Consider the following 20,454-nt stretch of genomic DNA (forward strand, 5'->3'; position numbering starts at 1 on the left):
CACATAATGTGCAATATGATCGTGCAGACGTCAACATGGGAGAGAAGCGTGATTCTCGCGGTCTCCGAACACCCGTTACTTTATGATCCAACTCTTGAATCATAAAGAGATGCTTACAGGAAAAATGAAGCATGGAAGCGTGTTGCCGAGATTGTCGGTCTGTCAGGTGTGTTGTATTTGCAAAATGTGCTAAATGTTTGCAAACTTAATTAGCCTGTATTCTCCCTCCATTTATCATGGTGAATGAAGTTAGGAGTACAAACAATCAATTTGAATCAACAAGAAAGACCACGAATAATTTTTGAGGAAACAAGGGAACAACATTAAAAATAATACAATATAAATATTAATAATTTATTGCTTTTTTTATCAATAACAATGTATTTAAAACAAAAAGATTGTTTTTGATAAAGTTTAAAAATTGCCCATGTTGACATGATTGCATTACTTAATTAATTTCTTCAGATATTTCAGGTGCATTTTCATGTTTTAACTCTCCTATTCTACCAGATCCCAAAAGTATTTTTCACCAGGGAGTGTGAATTATCATCATAAACACACCGTTTATGACTTTTAATATGAATAATGTGCTTTTTACAGTCATATATAGTCGGATAATTGTGTATTGATGTGCATGTGAAATAGAAATCGATGTAGATGCATTGAAAACCTTGTAAGAAATCAGACAGGAGGGAAAAAAAGAGGACCACATCCACATGTTGCAGATGGCTAACAAGGTAAATGATCAAATGCTGCTTTAGAACATAAGTTTTATAAGTTATAACATAAGTTAACACAACCAGTTTCAACTAAAGTTAACAGAGAGATTAAACATGCAAAAGAAAAACAGTTGCGAAGCTATAAGCATTTTTATTTGTCAATTGCACAACATCTGAGCAAACGTCTTTGTTTCTTCTGCAGTTTATTGTGTATATAAAATCCAGGTCCACTTTCTGTCAATTTGTTGTGGCATTTCTTAAAGACTTTAAGCATTTACATAGTCTAGAGGCATTTACATTTTGTATCTTACTTGGCTCATCATGATGGAAGGATGCCCATTACCTTTATAAAAAAGTACACAATATGCTTTTAAGTTGCAGTACCTAATACTGGTGCATCTCAATAAATTAGAATGTCATTTCAATTTGGTTCACTAGGCTACACAATAATGGGGAAGACTGTTGACCTTTTGTCCAGAAGACAATCATTGACATCCTTCACAAAAACATTCCACAAACATTCACTGACAAAGAAGCTGGATGTTCACAGAGTGCTGTATCCAAGCATGTTTACAGAACGTTGAGTGGAAGGAAAAAGTTTGGAAGAAAAAGATGCACAACCAACCGAGAGAACCGCAGTCTCCTTCCTTCCTTCCTTCACAAGGAATGGACTGAGGCTGGGGTCAAGGCATCAAGAGCCACTACACACAGACGTGTCAAGGAATTTGACAACAGTTGTCGTATTCCTCTTGTTGAGCCACTCCTGAACCACAGACAACATCAGAGGTGTCTTAGCTGGGCTAAGGAGAAGAACTGGACTGTCCAGTGGTCCAAAGTCCTCTTTTCAGATGAGAGCAAGTTTTGCTTTATTTCATTTGGAAACCAAGGTCCTAGAGTCTGGAGGAAGGGTGGAGAAGCTCATAGCCCAAGTTGCTTGAAGTCCACAGACTGATCACCTCCATGCCCCGCCGAATTGAGGCAGTAATTAAAGCAAAAAGAGACCCTACCTGGTATAGAGTACATATACAGTAAATGAACATACTTTCCAGAAGGCCAACAGTTTACTAAAAACGTTTTTATTGGAAGTATTCTAATTTATTGAGAATTGGTGGATTTTTGTTAAATTTGAGCCCAAATCACCACAATTAAAAGTACCAAAGACTTAAACTACTTCAGTCTGTGTGTACTGAATTTATATAATACACAAGTTTCACTATTTGAGTTGAATTACTAAAATAAATGAACTTTTCCACGACATTCTAATTTATTGAGATGCACCAGTATAAGTATAAAATCAGTAATAGATGTATAACATAGTAATTACTGTAATATTTATTCATTCCTATTGCCTTTTCTGTAGAACATTACAAAACTGTGGTGCCAATTACCTTTGAATTTGGCCTTCAATCAAAAGCATATGCTAGCTCTATTAGCAATAACTGACCTGTCAGGACTCGGCCCGGACTCTGGCCATGTGCCTTTTGTTTATGTTGTTCTGTCACATGTCTGCCCTGCCTTCGTCTGCTCCTCCCGGACTGCACACCTGTCCCTCATGTGTCTTGATTGTTAGTAGTATTTAGTTAGTCTGCGTTGCCTGGTGCAGCACGGAATCTACTGTTGTTTTGTCTTGTTGTTAGTTTGTGTTATGTTTCGTGTCTTTTGGTTATTAAACCGCGTTTGTGTTTGTCTATCCTGCATCTGGGTCCCTTTTATCCTGCGTCCGCGTTCATTACATGACCATTCAACACTAGCCTAGCTATAAGATAGATAAGACTTATATCACTTATACTTAGAAATAACTGTAGACTCAGAATACTTAAGTACAGTATTTAAGTACATTTATATGGAAGACTTTCCAACACCCGTAGGATCCCGAATACTCGTTGTCATACCTGTATAAAATAGAGCAACTTACAGTATTTGTTACCGAGAAACTTTAACGGAACTCAACTGGATTTTAGCTAGCATCAATCTGAATTGATTCTGAAATTAAGCTGTTTACTCACATTTAATTTAATGCAATTATCATCACACCACCAAATACCATACAATAAGCTTAAAATAGCAGTATTGGTGTAGTATTAGTTCAGTATTAATGTAGTGTAAATGTTTGCTCTAAAAATGTGTGAGCTTAAAGCCTTAGGGGCCCCTGTGCTTTGCTGTTTCTAGAAGGTTGTTGTTGTTAACTTTAATAGGTCACCTGTATTAGTTTCGTCATGCTTGATTCATTGTCTATAGCCCTATTTGGACGGGACTAGTTTTCCAAACAACGTTTGAGTTAGAATTTTTTTCAGGCGACGTCTGTCATTTCATGTATGGATTCGGACGGGACTAACATCTCTGTGTTTATTACGGAGGTAGGAGTGTCTGTGTTTTACATGTGGGCGTTGCACAAGACCACATGTCCAGGATGCGTGGATTGCGTATGGTCATATGACCGATCAATAGTAAAATGGCGCCAAAAAAGAAAGCGGCACGACACTGGAGCTGGCAGGAAACATTGGGTTTAATTTCTGTTTGGAGCGAACCTACGTTTCAGTTTCAGTTTCAGTTTGAAAATTAAATTTACATTTAAGCACTTTAAAGTGTAAACATCCTAACTTGTTAAGTGTTTAAAAATGTTATACACATTATAATAAAATTAAAAATAATAAAAAAAACAAATGTAAAAAACGTTTAACATCATATGGTTTTATATAGAACTTCTTATAAACCCACTGGAATAAATATGTTTTTATATAATTTTCACGTTATGTAATTGACTATAGAAATGAAAGTACTCTTACATGAAACTGATATTACAGTAGCCAGTCTTAAAAATTTACGTGATTTGGCTCTTCTTGTTGATTTCATTTTTTTATTTCTTCGCAGGGTAGCAAACACATTTACATCCATTATTGGTGTGCAGAAAGCAGAAACTTGAATACCGGTGCGCTAGGGTTAATACGGTAGTTCACGATGACCAAAACAGACAAGAAAACGCGTTTTGGAAAAAACATTTTCGGCAATCACAGACATTCGCATTCAGACGGGATTCGATTTCTCAGAGGAGCGCAGATTTTGCTGAAAAACAGTAGGTAATTTGCTCTGGAATTTTTACCCAGGTCGTGTGAGAAAAAGACGGACATGGCAGATTCGGACGGGATTAAAATCACAAAGTACATCTGTGAAACTGAAATTTCTCTAACGACCCCCTGTAAAACTAGTCCCTTCTGAATAGGGCTTTAGACACTGTTTCTTTTTCATGTTTTTGCTCCTCGGATTGTATTTTGGGTTATATTGCATCACTGACTTTGCTTACCTACTTTTTTTTTTAACAGTTTGGCTGTTTATCGACCCTGCCTCTGCTTTTGTGTATGAGATTATCTGCTTAATAAATCTGCAAATGGATTTACCAGCCTCCAGCTCCGTGTTACAGAATAGTTTGCCACTGTGAAACCGGCGGATTTGTCATAGCTCCAAGTCATCATCATCCATCATTGCAAGGCTCTGGTCGCATAACCAGAACGCACACAGTGAAATATGATGGCTTTTTACGTCAGTGCAAATTTTCCAGCTAGAGGCCTACTGTGCTGACACCACCAAGTGTGCCTACCTGATGACTCTACTCACAGGAAGAGCAATGGTTGGACTGCTGCCGTCCAACCGAGATAGTGACAATATGGTGTCTCTTTCACTCACTTTTCCCAGCAAATGCAATAGGTATTTGAATACCCTGAGGGGGGAAGCCACTGCAAAGCAACTACTGAGACTACGTAAAGGGGAATATCAGCACAGCAGATTAAACCGTTAAGTTTAGAATGCTTGTACCTCAAAGTTGGTGGCATGATTTGGCACTGAGAACAATCTTTCATGATGCCCTCAACTCCACATTTCAAGCTGAAATGGCCTGTAAGGATCTCACCCTCTCAATACATCACCACTGCCATTCGACTTGATAACATCATATGCAATCAGTACCTTCAGCTCTTGCCACCTTCTTGCCACCTTACCTCTCCAGCTACCTAAGGAGCTGGTAAACCTCAGCAGATGACCTGCCTGAAACCATGAAGCTAGGGAAGGCAAGGGTATCCCCCGATGACCTCCGTCCCATTGCCCTAAGGTGAGGCCACACCTTAGATTTCCTAGTCTCCTAATTCCAATTCAGATATGCTATACTATTCAATTCAATTTATATGTATATCACTTTTAACAATACACATTGTCTTAAAGCAGCTTTACAGAAGTATAGATAGAGAATAAAAAAATTAAGTTTAGAATTAAGTTACTATATATCTGAAATATCTGAAAGCGGCAAGGAAAAACCTAGTGACATATGAGGAAGAAACCTTGAGAGGAACCAGTCTCAGAAAGGAACCCATCCTCATTTGGGTGACACTGGACAGTAAATAATGTAAATGTAAATAATGTCCTTTCTACAACAGTTTATGCAACAACTGCAACCGAGAGCTCCTGAGAAACTAATGAGCCTGGAGAGGGCTGTCCATTTAACACCAACAACATGTTATAGACTAGCAAGTTAAATAGCATGGTCAGTGGTATCAAAACTGAACCGAGATCAAGTAACACCAGCAAGGAGACACAACCCTGATCATAGGCCAGTAACATGTCATTTATTTTACTTTCAGTGCTGTCTCTGTGCTATGATAAGGCCTAAATCCTGACTGATACACTTCATATTCAATATTATTCATGTGTCCACCTAAAAACTTGGAACCAAAAACAGCACAGTGACTCATCACCCATGGACACTCGGTGGGTTTTGTAAGTGACCTGCCCAACTCCAAAACACACCATATTAATCACAGTGGATCATGGCCTCCCTACTTCTATGGACACCGCCAAAGCCATGTTCAACCATGTTTTCTGAATTTTTGGACTCCTGGAGGACATTGTGTCAGACCAGGGTGTTCCACAGAGTACGGAGAGCCTTCTGCAACATCCTCGGAATTAACGTTAATCTAACATCCAGCTACCAGCCACAGACTAATGGCCAACTAGAATATTTGAATCTGGAACTGGGACTATAAGAGAGAACCTACTGTGGCCAAGAGCAGCAAAGGTGGTCTGAGCCCTCTGAGGTAACCGCATTGGGCAACTAGTTCAAGATGAGTAAAGGGGTCTTGGAGAGCACCCAGCAACATTTACAGAGAGCCCTACAACACCAATGCATACAGACAGACCGCCATCGACACCCATAACCTCCTTTGCAGCCTGGCCATCTAGTGTGGCTATCATCCAAAACCTCAGTTTAAAGAGGCTGTGCAAAAAACTAAATCTCAGATAGATCTGACCATTTAAAATCTTAAAACAGATTAACCCACTTACATACACCTACAACTCCAACTATCGCATATCACTGTTGTTTCACTTCTCCCTTCTAAAACCAGACCACCCAAGTAACAATGACAACAACCCAGATACCACACGTCCCCACCACTGGACACAGTTCCCCTGCTTACCTGGTACAGGCCATTTTGGACTCCTGAAGGAGAGGAGGCCAGCTTCAGTATATGATTTACTGGGAGGGGCACAGACCAGAGAAAAGATCCTGGTTGAATCCAGGAACATCCTTGACCATAACTTCACAACAGGATTTTATAAGAACCATCCTAAATGACCAGCGACTAGACTGTAATACTACACTCATATCAGTGAAGACATCCCACTTCCCTGACAGTACCCTCCCTCGAGGCACTGCTCCAGGCACGCCAATCTCAGACCATGCCCGAAAGTCCCACTGGGTCTGTATATGGCAGAATCCTTCTGTCAGGAAAGCGGTATCTTCACAGATAAAACCAGACCCAAACACAAGGATAGCTAACAGACACGATTTATTAACATAAAATAAAACCAAACTGGGAAAAAACACTGAACAGAGACAGAAAGACATGAAGACAACACAAAGGCAGGGATAAATAGGGGAGACAATTAGACACACTAGGAAAAGGTGTGCAGAAGCAGGAAAAAATTAAAGCTAGGGCAGGGCAGACCCGTGAACACAAAACATAAACAAAAGCACATGGCACAAGACACACTGCCAGAACACCACCTAATGTTCCAGCAGGAAATTGTTCAAGCATAGCCCTGAAATATAATAGCTTTAACAATAGATATGGTAGCAAATCAGCTTTAGAGGAATATAAAATTTCAGAATAAAAAAAGTAAATGGAAGGGAAAACTCCCTAAGATGATATGAGGAAGAAACCTTAAAAGGAACCAGACTCAAAAGAGAACCTCATACTCATCTGGGTTACCCAGAAGAGTGAGTTTATAAATAATATCCTATTTAATTGTATATAGTCAAGTGATATAGTGTAATCAGGAGCTGTTGATCAATTTGTATGAGCATGAGATTATTTTGTCCATTGGACTGGTGCCCTGGTTAATTGAATTATTAATATTTAAAATATATCTAATATCTAAGAATTTTATTCAGTAATAGTCTACCCAACTTACATATACTATAGCGGTAAAGGATTAAACAAAGATAAACCAAGCCAGACCTTTTCCTATCTATAATGTGATTTAGCACCCAAAATAATTCAAGTGAAAAACAAATGGATTTTTTTTTTTTAAAAGACAAGACTTAGTAGTAATCAAGTTGCGTAAGTGTGCACATCCTTTTATAATGGGGCATGTGACTGTACTCAGAATGAACCAATCACATTCAAACTTATGTTCAAACATAACGATCATACACCAATTATCAATGAAATGTTAACCTGTGCTGTGGGGGTAGCTAGAAAGAAGCCATTTCTAAAACAAAGCAAAGCAAAACAAAACAAGCAAACAAACACACCCACGTAGCAAATGACTTCTTGTCCATAATTATATATTTGTGGTGAAAAACAAGACAGCCAGTGAAGCATTTTTTGGCAGCATCATACTATGTTGCTGCTTCTTGCCAGCTGGGACTGTGACTCTAATCAGATCTAACAAAAACCTTTTCAATGACTTGAAGAGGGGGATTTGCAGAGGACAACAACCCTCCCACCACAACCAGCAATTTGGAAGAACTGGAGTAATTTGCAAGAAAGGGAAGAATAAAATCATGGCATGCTCATTTGGTAGACTCTTACCCATAAGTTAAACAAGAATAAAGCTTTTCTGTAAAATATTTTAATATTAAAATATTATTAATTGTTTTTCACTTTTGAGTTAATTTTTGAGTTAATTTTTAATCACAAATGTGTATGGGATTTTTAAATCTGCTGAATGCAGAAACTTCAATTATACATATCTAACCTGTTCATCCAATTGTTACCATATAATTACCTACGCAGATACACAAACAGCTCACATACTGTATGTTAATAGTTTATGCACATGTGCTGGAACACTGTTTCATAACATACATACATGAATACAGATTCAGCAATTAGGTCTTACACCAATTATATATTTTCTTTAGCTTACAAGCAGGAACACCATATAAGTACTGACGGGCACATTACATTCCTAAATAATTAAATAATAAACTAAATAATTTGTGTTTCTGACAATAACAGACATAAGTTTTTCTATTTTTGGTTGTTGGTCTAAATCTCCAGAACATTTACACAAAACGTTTGTTCTTCTTTAGATCAGTTTGTTTTTTATGACTCATATTTACACAAATCTATTCAAATACACGGCATGATTGTTTCACTTCATGCATTTGTCTTGATTCAGCAAGGACTGGCTTTCTCACTGCAGTCCAACCCACCTAGCTCAGATGGTAATGTACCAGTTATGTAGGCTCTTTGTAAAGGTTTGTTTACCTATTTCCGCCACCATGTTTCTCACTGGGGAATGAAGGTGTTTTTACGAGTACGTGTTCAACCCTATAAGCCTCTCTTGCTTTTTGTTTTGTCTATACAGGCACATAATTGTATAATAATATATTCCTTTTTATGTAACATAATCAAGAGGATTACGCCTATCCGCAAAAATAACATTAGCGAACACGCGCAAAATTTCACCAGGTTTCTGCTTCCTTAAACTAGACAACAGTAGGCGTGATTTTAACGTCACGTGTGTCTGACGTACATTGTATGGCCCTTCGTTTCTCTTCGAAAGAGCGCTGAGGCGCACAATCAGCATAATAATTTCATTGCAGAGGTTCATGTTGAGTGAGATGTTTGGTCTCTAGGTGTGTCATAATTTAAGAAATTTCTGCACACCCGGGTTACAATCACGGACTTTTCTTTACGCGGTGTCTAATCCAGTATAGGGTAGACGAATTTATACATTAAGTGTCGTTCGATTTTCACTGTTCTCAGCGTAAAATTTGTGGAGAAAAAACTTAAATATAGCAAAGGATGAATTCGATACGACATATGCCATCAAGGATGAAGAGTAGAATGACGGAAACCAGCTTAGGAGAAGAAAGGGACCGTTTCGACAAACAGCAGGTAAGCTTGCTGCAGCCATTAATATGTGTGAAATATGCGGTATAAGTACTTGATAAAGAACAAGCCTACGAAGGCTGTCACTGTTAATCTACAGCTACCTCACTGTCGGACGAGGTGTCTCGGTGGTTCGGTGAAAACGGAAGCCATGATGAGGGTAAATTATAATAAGGCTAGTGTGCAAAACAAATTGTTATAAACATGCTGTACGTTGCATATCGCTCATTTTTGTGAGTTTGTTGAACAAAAAGTATATGACCAGTGATAAAAACCGGTCAGACTTGTTTATGGCGACATTCCTTTTTGAGGCCGTGGCACCTGCCTAGAAAACTTCCGTCACCTGCATCGTAATTCAACAGCGTCGGTAATTAAATTGACAAAATGTTGTTTTTTATCTCATTGTAATAACGTTTTGTAATTACATTAGATTGCGTTGTTTTTTGCGTTGCTTATCCGTAAATTTGCCCATAACATTGCACTTCTGTAGCGCCATCACGCTAGCTAAAAAGCCTATTACACCTGAGAGATTACATTACATGATTGATATGCTACCATTTTAACCTGTTTAATTTCTATCTAAAATAAAAACATATTTTTTGGTTAATCCTACATAAGTCTGAATTTATAAGTTTGTGTAAGCCTGTTGTAGAGACGTCACCCTTTAGGCTATTTATTTTTTATACTTGATGGACTTGTTATTCATAAACATGATGAGAATATGTCTTGCAGAAGAAAGTCTGCCACTGGAGATTTTATTTTAGTCAACTTTAAATAAACTCCCCACAATTAATATTTGATGTTCTCCCAGGGCTAAGAGATCTGTGTTTTTTTTCTGTCCTAGAAGCTATGGTCCTATATTTGTAGCTGTTTGTGTGTATGGACAGCCATTTTTAATGTAGATCATTAAAATTATTATATTATAATATAATATATTATATAGATTATTGCTCATATATACTGTCCACTTTAGTATCAACACTGTACCCCCACTCATTTATGCAATTATCCAATCAGCTACTTGTGTGGCAACAGGAAAAATTTAAAAACGTCAAAAAGAATAGGGAAAATGTGCTCCCTGTAACTTTAACTGGGGTTTGTTTGTAGCACACATGCTGGTTTCAGTATTGCAGAAACTGCAGGGATTTTCACACGCAACAGTTCTGATCAGAGTGGTCAGATGAAAATGGCCATTGCTCCGAGGTGTCTGGAGCAATGTAGTAACTCAAATGATCACTCCATTACTGTGGTGGGCAGAAAAGCATCTCAACATGCACAAAACAATAAGATAGGTGGATGGACTACAACTGCGAAAGACTACACTGGTTTCCATGCTTATCACCCAAGAACAAGAACCGGAGTCTATTACAGGCAGAGACAGTTGAAGTGGGCAGTTTAGATTAGAACAAAGTCACCAATTGTGTCCAGTTTTGGTGAGTCTGTGCCCATGACAGCCTGTACTGTATATTCAACTAACTAAATAAGGTATACCTTGTACCACCAAAACAGCTTGGATTGATATCTGTGGAATTTCATATATATATATATATATGTATATATATATATATATATATATATATATATATATACATACATATATTGGAGTTAAGGTAGGTGGTATGTGTCAATGTAGCACACTACCACTGAATTTTCCTTCTTTCGATAGAGCATCCTGTCATCATGGCTTCCCTAGGTAAGCAACATACATGTGTCTGGCCATCATCATGTGAAAGCAAAGATGTTACATCAGTCCAGGTTACCTTCTTCTATTTATCCATGGTCCAGTGCTTGATGCTTACTTGCCTATTGTAAATGCTTTGGGGTCAGCATTGCCACTCTAACCGGTCTGTGGCTACAGAGCAAGATTTCTGCCATAGCCAGCATTCTTTATGCAGCATTTTATGCATTATATTCTACAGTAGCACTTCAATTGGTTCAGACCAGACAGGCTAGGCTTTGCTCCTTCTCACATAAATGAACCTTGGGTACCCATGATCCTATTGCTGCTTCACTGGTTGTTCTTGCTTCTTACCACTTTTGGTAGGTACTAACCACTACATACCAGGAATACCCTACAAGACCTAAAATTTTGGAGAAGCTCTGACCTATTTTTCTAGCTTTCACACTTTATAGCTTGTCAAAGTTGGATCCTTATGCTTGCCTATTTTCATTGCTTCAAACAAATCAGCTTCAATATGTGTAAAGTGATCACTGACTGATCACTTTACTGCTTAATATATTTCACCCTTTGACAGCTGCCACTGTAAAGAGATAATCAATTTTATTCACATCACCCTTTAGTGGTTTTAATATTATGGCTGATTTATGTCAATATATTTTTATTTTGCAAAAGTGTTTTGCATTAACAACCAAAACTCCAAAAATGTAATGCACTTACACTATAAATGTTATCATAATTCACAAACAACAAAAGCTGTTTCCTGAAATAACATTTGGTGTGACAATCATAGAGCCGCATGCCAAGAGTTTTTGGAAACATCTAGAAGGTTTCAAAAGGTTTCACCTTTTTATTTTATTTTAATCTAGAGTGTGAAATATAAAATCATGGATACTTTGTGTAGGGAATTAAGTAAACGTAAACTGCGTCTATATTAAAATTTATACTCAAATCTTTCAGACTAAAAGTAAAAAAAAGATGAACATTTAGCAGTACATTCATTTTTATTATAGCAAATAAACTTATCAGATATATGCTAATTTATGCTAATTCTCTTATTTGTTTGAATCAAATACGTTTTACATAACAGCAAGCTATGGAAAGTTAGTAGAGTGAGACCTGTGAGTGAATGTAAAGTCAAAAGTGGAACCTGTTCTTGATGACCATGGACTTTATTATTGCTGTTAATTACTACTATTAATAGGTGTCTTCCTAATCTAAACTTAAAGCACACACACATACACACACACACACACACACACACACAGAGCACCCCTTTTCACTACAAAAAGTGCCAATAAAAAATATAGTGTGAATTGATTGTAAATTGACTGTAGATGGCATGTTAATAGAATAGAATCCTTTATTTGTAACATACACATTACAGCACAGTAAAATTCTTTATTCACATATTCCAACTTTGGAGGTTGGGGTCAGAGTACAGGGTCAGCCATTATACAGCACCCATGGAGCAAAAAGGGTTAAGGGCCTTGCTCAAGTGCCCAACAGTGGCAGCTTGGCAGTTCTGGAGCTTGAACCCTGATCCTCAGATCAACAACCCAAAGCCTTAACTGAAAATCCTTAACAAAACTAAACTTTTTCAAGCACTGTGAATATATCAGTTTACAGTTTAAACTGTCTAAATAAATAACCTAGCAATACAGTCTATCATGTATATTATAATTCAGGAATATTATATAATCCTTAAAGGTTATTTGCTTACAAAAAAGTATATTTTTTTTCTTTAATCATCCAATCGAAGGAGCCAACCTTAGCTGTAATTTATTTGAAGGATAGATTAAATTACTAAAAATTTCATAAGCGTAGTCAACAAATTAATTATTGATTGACTGTGTTACTCTATGGTGTACTATATCATGTCCATTAGACATAAATACAGTTGATTTTAAATGCTGGAGCAAGATAAACAGCAAAAACACCATACTCTCAAGCAGTATTGTATAAAGTACTAGAAAGCAATACTTGAGTAAAAGTACAAGTATCGTACTAGAAAAAGACTTTGGTAGAAGTGAAAGTTAACTTTTAGAATATTACTCGAGTAAAAGTCTTAAAGTATCTGATATACTGTACTTAAGTATCAAAAGTAATTTTCTGATATTTAATGTACTTAAGTATTTGAAGTAAAAGTAAAAAGTTTTGTTTTTTTAAAAAAAGCAAGCGGTTAGAACTTTGTGAACTTTATTGCGGCTTTCTTATAGTAAAGCATAAAGCATATTCAGGGTTCCCATATCTTCTTAATCTCACTCATCAAATCAAAATCACAGTCTTTTCCAGGTCTTTTCAGGCACAATTCTCTTAAGTTCAAAGAAAAAACAGCATATTTTTAGAGCTGACATCAAAGAAAAAACAGAAACAGAAATTTCACTTTTGTATGGTAACTTCGGGTAAAAATGAAAAATAAATAATAACTTATTTCTTTAAAAAAAAAAAAAATGACCTGCTGGTAGTGAGAACATTTTGGTCATGTGGTATGAGCATTTGTAGGGCTTACCTCCCCAGGTCACCATCTCGCCCAAACACACACAGGCCACCTATGTCCAGCAGCTACTAATACGCCAGTCATTAGTTGAAACTGAAAAGGTGTCTGTTCATCTTCAAAAGAAGCTGGTTTTCAAAGTTGCCAGAATTCAGTCTTACTCTTCTTGGACTATCGTTGGGGTGGTCGTCTATGATAATGGGAGGTCCTCCAGTAGGTGCTTCCATGGCGATTTCAGTTTTGCTTCCTCCTCCTTTGGCAACATTACGCTGAAATAGAGCGTGCTGAGTGTGCGTAATGCAATCTAGGAGCAGTGATTCGCCAAACCTCCCTTATTGCAGTCGCACACATTTCTTCTGATTTTATTTTGTAGTAACGAGTAACGAAGATGCTTAGTAGAAATATAACGGAGTAAAAGTATACATATTATCTAGGAAATGTAGTGAAGTAAAAGTGAAAGTTGACAAATTTAAATAGCGAAGAAAAAGTACAGATACGTGAAATTTCTACTTAAGTACAGTAACGTAAGTACAAACGGAGTACAAATACTTCAACACTGCTCTCAAGTATGGGATCTCTTTATTTAACACTACACTGTGAGTTTTGTTAGTAATACATTTGGTTTGAATCAGTGATATCCAGCATGTGATCTTTTGAGATGTCTATTCCAAATGGTGTTGATTTACTGATTTTAGCCATAAGTATTATTAACATGTTCTCTCAATATGTTCGCTCAGAATAATTATTGTGTCTTTTTTCTGTATGCTGACTGCATACTCCATCTCTTTGAAGGATCTCATTAGCCACCTCCCCTAATTTCACACACTTCCTGTAAGGCCTTGGTTTCCATGGACACCCATACAGCAGCACCATGGAGCCACTGTGATGTTACTGGCAGTACAAGCTGATCCAACTTTTTCATTCATTCATAAATTTTCTACTGCTTAACCGAACTATTCTCGGGTCACGGGGAGCCTGTGCCTATCTCAGGCGTCATTGGGCATCAAGGCAGGATACACCCTGGACGGAGTGCGCTGAACCAACTTATCTTTTAAAATATACACAGTTCAATTCATTGCATTTATTGCACACAAGATATTTACTTTAATTTTAATTTACTTTATTTACATAAATGCTATTGCCTTCCAAATAAATTGTGTGGTCTGCAACCAAAGGTGCCAACTTGTTGAATACCTGACTGAAAATGTCTCCCTATCCTGACTGTAAGAATGTCATTGGTCTGCATTTTATCTTGACAAACATCTCCGTTCTTGAATAATGAAACCTACATTTTTTAATTGTACATGTGCAAACCCCTTACACACACACCCACACACACACACCATCCTGCTTGCTGTGAATTTCTTACTCCGTAACCTGATATTAAGATTAAGATAAAAAGATTTAAAAAGTTAGTGTTTTAAGAGGGTTTCAGATTAAATAGAGTTTGAAGACCCTCCTTTATACAGCCATCTTTTGTGTCACAACACTAACAATATTAAAGATTTTATTATTTATATCATTAGAATTTATTATTATTTTTAATTATTTTTAATTTATTATTTATATCAGTTATTTTAACTCAATTTAGGCAGGCTTTAATTGCAGAACAAATTTGGCAGTAAGACAGTAAATCAATATGCAGTGTTGGCAAATGTTTGTTGCCACTTGCAAACAATTTGGATACTATTTTGTTTGCATCTTCAGGCTTTCACTCTCTTGCATCATATTCTTTGTAGACTATGTGTGATATATTTATTTTTCATGAAATCATTATTTAAAAAAGAAAGAACTCTTGAGAGGTAACTCAAAAAAGGAAGTCATCCTCATCTGGTTGTGTAAGAAGATTTATGGATACTTACACTAAAATCACTATTCTTTCACAAATATAGACTATATAAATCAGACAATATTAAATGTGTTTAAATGGATGTTCAGAATGAGCATTAGAATCTTGTCAATGTCAATTTTATTTCTGTAGCACAACTACACACAACACCAGTTGTCCAGTGTGCTTTACATCAATGCAAAAAACAATAAAATATCAATAATAGATTAAAAAAAAAAAAAAAAAAACATAGAAGAACACAGGCACACAATACAGTACAATAAAATTGTAAAAAGTAAAAATAGTAAAATAGAATTTCATTCTGGACCATATGCTGATTCAAAAAGGTATGTTTTTAACCTAACTTTAAAAACCGACATGGAAGCAGAAAATCTAATGCTAACAGGCAGCGCATTCCACAGTCTGGGAGCAGCTACCGAAAAGGCACGATCACCCCTACTTTTCAGCTTTGATTTCGGAATTGCTAGCAGTCTCTGATTAGATGACCGGAGAGACACAACTGGACGATGTTCTGTCAGTAAATCGGCAAGATAAGGAGGGTCCAAACCCTTTAAAGATTTAAATACTAATAGAAGAATTTTAAAATCAACACGATATCGTGCTGGCAACCAGTGCAGAGAACGTAGTAATATGGTCTCGTTTTTTTAGTACATGTCAGAAGTCTTGCCGCCGCATTTTGTACCATCTTTAATCAGGATAACGCTGTTTGACTAATCCCGTAGTACAATGAGTTACAGTAGTCTAGCCTTTTAAAAATGCATGAAATATTCTTTCAAAGTTATTAAAAGATAAAACAGGTTTGACTTTAGCTAAAAGACGAAGCTGAAAAAAGCAGGATTTGACCACTGAATTTATCTGCTTATCAAATTTTAAGCCATCATCAAAAACAAAGCCCAAGTTCTTTACCCAAGGCTTTGCAGAAATAGTTAAATTACCTAGTGTTATTTGGCTAGGAGAGTTAACTTAACCAAAAACTATTATTTCAGTTTTATTTTCATTAAAATTGAGAAAATTTAAAGATAACCAAGCTTTCACGTCAGATAAGCAGGCCCTAAGTGTTTCCAGCCCATCAAGATTAGGTTTTAGGGGTAAATAAACTTGAGTGTCGTTCGCATAGCAATGTAACGACAGCCCGTGTTTCCTGAAAATAGACCCTAATGGGAGCATATATAATGTAAAAAGAATGGGAGCAAAAATAGATCCCTGAGGAACACCACAAGATAGTACAGCAACCTCTGACGTATATTCCCTAATATTAACACTGAACTTCCTGTTTGACAGATAAGATTTAAACCATTCAAGGGCAGCTCCTTTGATACCAGCACAATGTACTTAATTGATGCCTGAGGGACAAAGAAGGACTGAGGGAGACAAAGCAAGATTATTAATTATGATGTTATTCTACCATGGTTTTAAAAGTGTATACATTGTAAGTGAGAGATTCTAGCAGGCCTCACTATGATAGATGATGATCACATTGGGGGTTCAGCATCAAAACACCCCAGTTCACTGTAGCACACTGTACATAACCAACTTCAGTCTGTTTGTTTATCTAAGAGAGAAGCCTGACTAAACATGTTGTTATTAGCTGAGAATGTATTTGTGACAGCAATGTGTGATTTTAATAGGTGAGTAATTGCTAGACCTCGACCAATGTGGTTGGAGTAGAGGCATTTTGTTGAATTAGGCTGATAAAGAACAGAATAAACTGTCTTGAAATACATCAAGGCTCTATCAGAGAATATGCACATTACACACAGGACCTGGCGTTTGGAAAAGAATATGAAAGGACGAGAAGAACAGGTAGGCCATGAGAAAAAATGCAAACAGAATGTACAGTATAGAGAGGAGCTTTCTTTTCTTGTATTGTCTTTCTTATGCTCAAGCCTTGCTGTTCTAGTTTATTTGTCAGTGTGTCTCTATATATTCTTACTTGTACTCCTGGACTACTGTCACCCAGCATATTGTCTTTTTTATTACTATAGTGGAATATCACAGTTTACTCCAAGTAAATATTTTGTTTAATTTAGTAGTTAGGAAATGTGCAACTATGTCAAATATAAAAATACCAAGTCTTTTTTGTTTGTTTGTTTGTTTGTTTTTTGTTATTTATTTAATATTACAGATTCAACTTGCCAAATTAACTAATATCTTCAATTAGCTAACTTGTGGGTTCCTAGTAGCAAATGCGTTTACATCACAAATTATGTATGCCCTTTGTTTGCTTTTTAGTTAATAACTAATCCAGCATTGAACTAGCCTTTGTTTACAATGCATTATCCAAAGTTTAATGGAATAGTGTTGTTGTTGAAGGTCAGGCAAAAAAAAGAGGTTTTGGGATTCCAACAGCATTGATACTAGCCTTTTAAAGACATCTTGTTTAATGCATTTTATGTCGTTTAATTTTTTTTTACAGAAACAGTTTGTGTATTTTACTCTAAGAAGAAAGAAATCTTTAATGAAATTCAATATTTTCTCTCAAAACATATTGCCCTAAATGAAAAAACCTTGAACCTAATTGTAAAGGGCAAGAACTGTGCTGTAATTGCAATAGATGCTATTGTAATATTAGTCAGCTTTATTGTTGAATTTAAAAAATATATATTTTATTGTTTCCTTTCCTATAATTATGGGTGTCATAAAACATTGCTACATCAATTTTTGTTCAGCACATCATCAGGACGACCTACTAGACAGAGATGTATTACAGTACATGTCTGATGCATGATGGAGATCAGTACAGGATGTTCCCCCTGTGGTCTCAAAAAGGGATTATGCCAGGCATTATTAAATGCTAGTCTGATGGCTGAGTTATACTTTTACTTGCAGGTCTCTGTATGCATGACAAAATGTTGTGTACTCTTGCTCACATGGGGTGAAGTATTCATACTTGAATGTAATGTTTACTAGATTTTATTGTTACCAATTTTGTTAATATTAAAAAAAAATTCCATCAGTTTTCAAATTTATGTATAGCAGATTATGGTATTGATGCCTTTGTGTAAAACCAATCACATTTACATTGACAGGATTTGACACCCTTATCCAGAGCGACATAGAATAGTGCCATATCACAACTATGATATGAACACAACAACGGCACACTTGTGGACAAGGCTTGGGCTTCTTTCCCTTCTTGTTGAATTTATAAACTGAACAAACAACATGCATCACCATCAGTGAGTCAGCAGATCCTTGTATGTTCACCTAGTCTGTTCATTCATTTCATTCAAAAACAATTACCATTCATTTACAGAAGCAGTAGGTCTCCCTCTATTGTTCAGAAAGGCGCTCGTTTGTTAAACATGTCAAGATAATGCCGTACTCCTTCACAGCACACACATTAAATGCAGACTTTAAAAATCTGGAATTTGCACCCAATGCTATGTGTTTTAATGGGCAGGAATTGAAAAATATGAGTCCGTGAAGGTACGTGAATGAGCGATTCATTTACTTCAAAGATTTGTTAAAAAACACAGATTAGTTCATCAGAAAAACAACTAGCAAATAAAAACAATGATAATTTAATAATAAAAATAACACTGGTATAATGCCATTTTGAAAAGTGCTGAAGGGGAAAAAAAGCATGCATACTTATAAACGGAGTCATCAATGGGTGCCCTAAGCAGAATTTTATGGCTGTGACCTCTCAGCAAGGAGTGGCAGTATTGAAGATTTAAATTAGTTCTCTCTGAATGTATTTCTAAATTGTTTTAGCTACTCTGAGTTTAACGGTGTGAATTTAGCCCTATTCACCTTGTGTTAAAGCCCTTAAATGTAGTGTCCACTATTTCATGTTATGTAATGACACTGCTTTAGATTTTATTTTTTATTTTATTGTTGTGGTTTAGATCACATGCATCATGTGATCATTATGAATCTGTTAGAAGAAAGAGAAAGAGTGCAATCCAGCAGGAATAAACTGGCTGTAAAAAAAAACATCAAATTGATGGATTAATAAAAAAGAAAACATTTTGTCTTTATTTGTACAAATCTGAATAAAGTTTATAAATAATTGTGCATGCATTTATTAATAATTTTAAGACTAATTACAACTTGTAGAACTACTGTTTATTGCAGCAATAACCTAAATGAAAACAAATACTAGCTTGTCCTTTGGCTGATTCACAACATTAAATCTAAAAAACTCAGTGATACCTTACTAATTACCTAACCTTCATGCCAAAGTACAAACTGGCTTTAATATGCTATAATTTGAAACAGCTTGCAAACACAAATGATCTATTAAATGTCATTTTTAAACCTTTCATGTTTAATCAAGTATATGCGCTGATTTGTAATACATATATGATTGTTTTTTGACATGCCTTGTAATTTGTGTTTGCTAGCTGTGTCTCATTAGTCAATTAGACTGTCGATTAATGGTGGCAGGATATAACTGTCCCTGTCTAAATAATTGCATTCCGTCACTACACTGGCACATAATACAGCTAGTGGATCTTCCTGACATTACACTGTGTGGATTTAAATATTTAAACATTTATATAAACATTATATAAGGGTCAGCATATGGTATTGCTATGTGAAAATTCTTTGATTTCAAGCTCACTTATAATATATAAAATCACCTTGGAGTCAATTTGAGGAAAAGTAGCTTTCAGCACAAAAGGGACAAATAATTTCACAGATTTTTCTACAAATATCCAGATAATGGATGACTTGGATGGATGACATGGCCATGCTTTTAGGAACACCAGTACACCTGCACATTTATCTATTAAGTTATCTATTTAGCTAATCATATGGCAGCAGTGAAATGCAAAGAAATCTTGTTGACAAAGCCCAAGAGCTTCAGTTAATTTTCAAACACCCCACTGCGAATGCTTCCTCCACTAGCTTCCGGTAGCTGCATGCATCAGATTCAAAACACTGATGCTTGCCTACAAAGCCAAAAATGTACCAACTCCCTCTTACCTCAAAGCTCCTAACAGTCCTCGCACTACACATCGCTCCCTCAGATCTACCAGCACTGCTCGAATGGTCCCACCGTCTCTCAGGGTAAAAGGTAGGTATACAGACTTTTTTTTTTTTTTTTTTTTGTCAGGTGGTAGCATGAACTTGTCCTAGATGTCTGAACAGCTGAGTTCCTGACCATCTTCATTTGACTGGTGAAGACCTACCTACAAATTCACCCAAACTGGACAGTTTCCTGTTTCCAAAAATTACCTGTTTTTTTTTTCTTCTCATTCTTCCATGATAGCATCAGATTCTTGTTGACAGAATTATAGCTTACTGTTGTCTCCTACTGCTGTAGCCCATCCACCTAAAGGTTTAATGTGTTAAGTATTCTGATATGCTTT

General features: G+C 36.3%; 1 protein-coding gene across 3 annotated transcripts in view; it reads left to right on the top strand.

Moving 5' to 3' along the window:
- The first annotated feature begins 8,762 nt into the window (after nucleotides 1-8,762).
- Nucleotides 8,763-20,454, top strand: part of hip1rb (huntingtin interacting protein 1 related b) — a 61,909-nt gene continuing 50,217 nt past the window's right edge. For 2 of the 3 annotated variants that reach the window (XM_060884336.1, XM_060884337.1), the window contains exon 1: nucleotides 8,763-9,115. In XM_060884336.1, the coding sequence (XP_060740319.1) occupies nucleotides 9,023-9,115 (93 nt within the window). In that variant the 5' untranslated portion in view covers nucleotides 8,763-9,022. Of the gene's footprint in view, nucleotides 9,116-16,835; nucleotides 16,937-20,454 lie in introns of those variants that run through there. The other variant, XM_060884338.1, reaches the window with a different exon arrangement.

This window comes from Tachysurus vachellii, chromosome 12 (genome assembly GCF_030014155.1).
Source record: "Tachysurus vachellii isolate PV-2020 chromosome 12, HZAU_Pvac_v1, whole genome shotgun sequence".
Taxonomy (NCBI): Eukaryota; Metazoa; Chordata; class Actinopteri; order Siluriformes; family Bagridae; genus Tachysurus; species Tachysurus vachellii.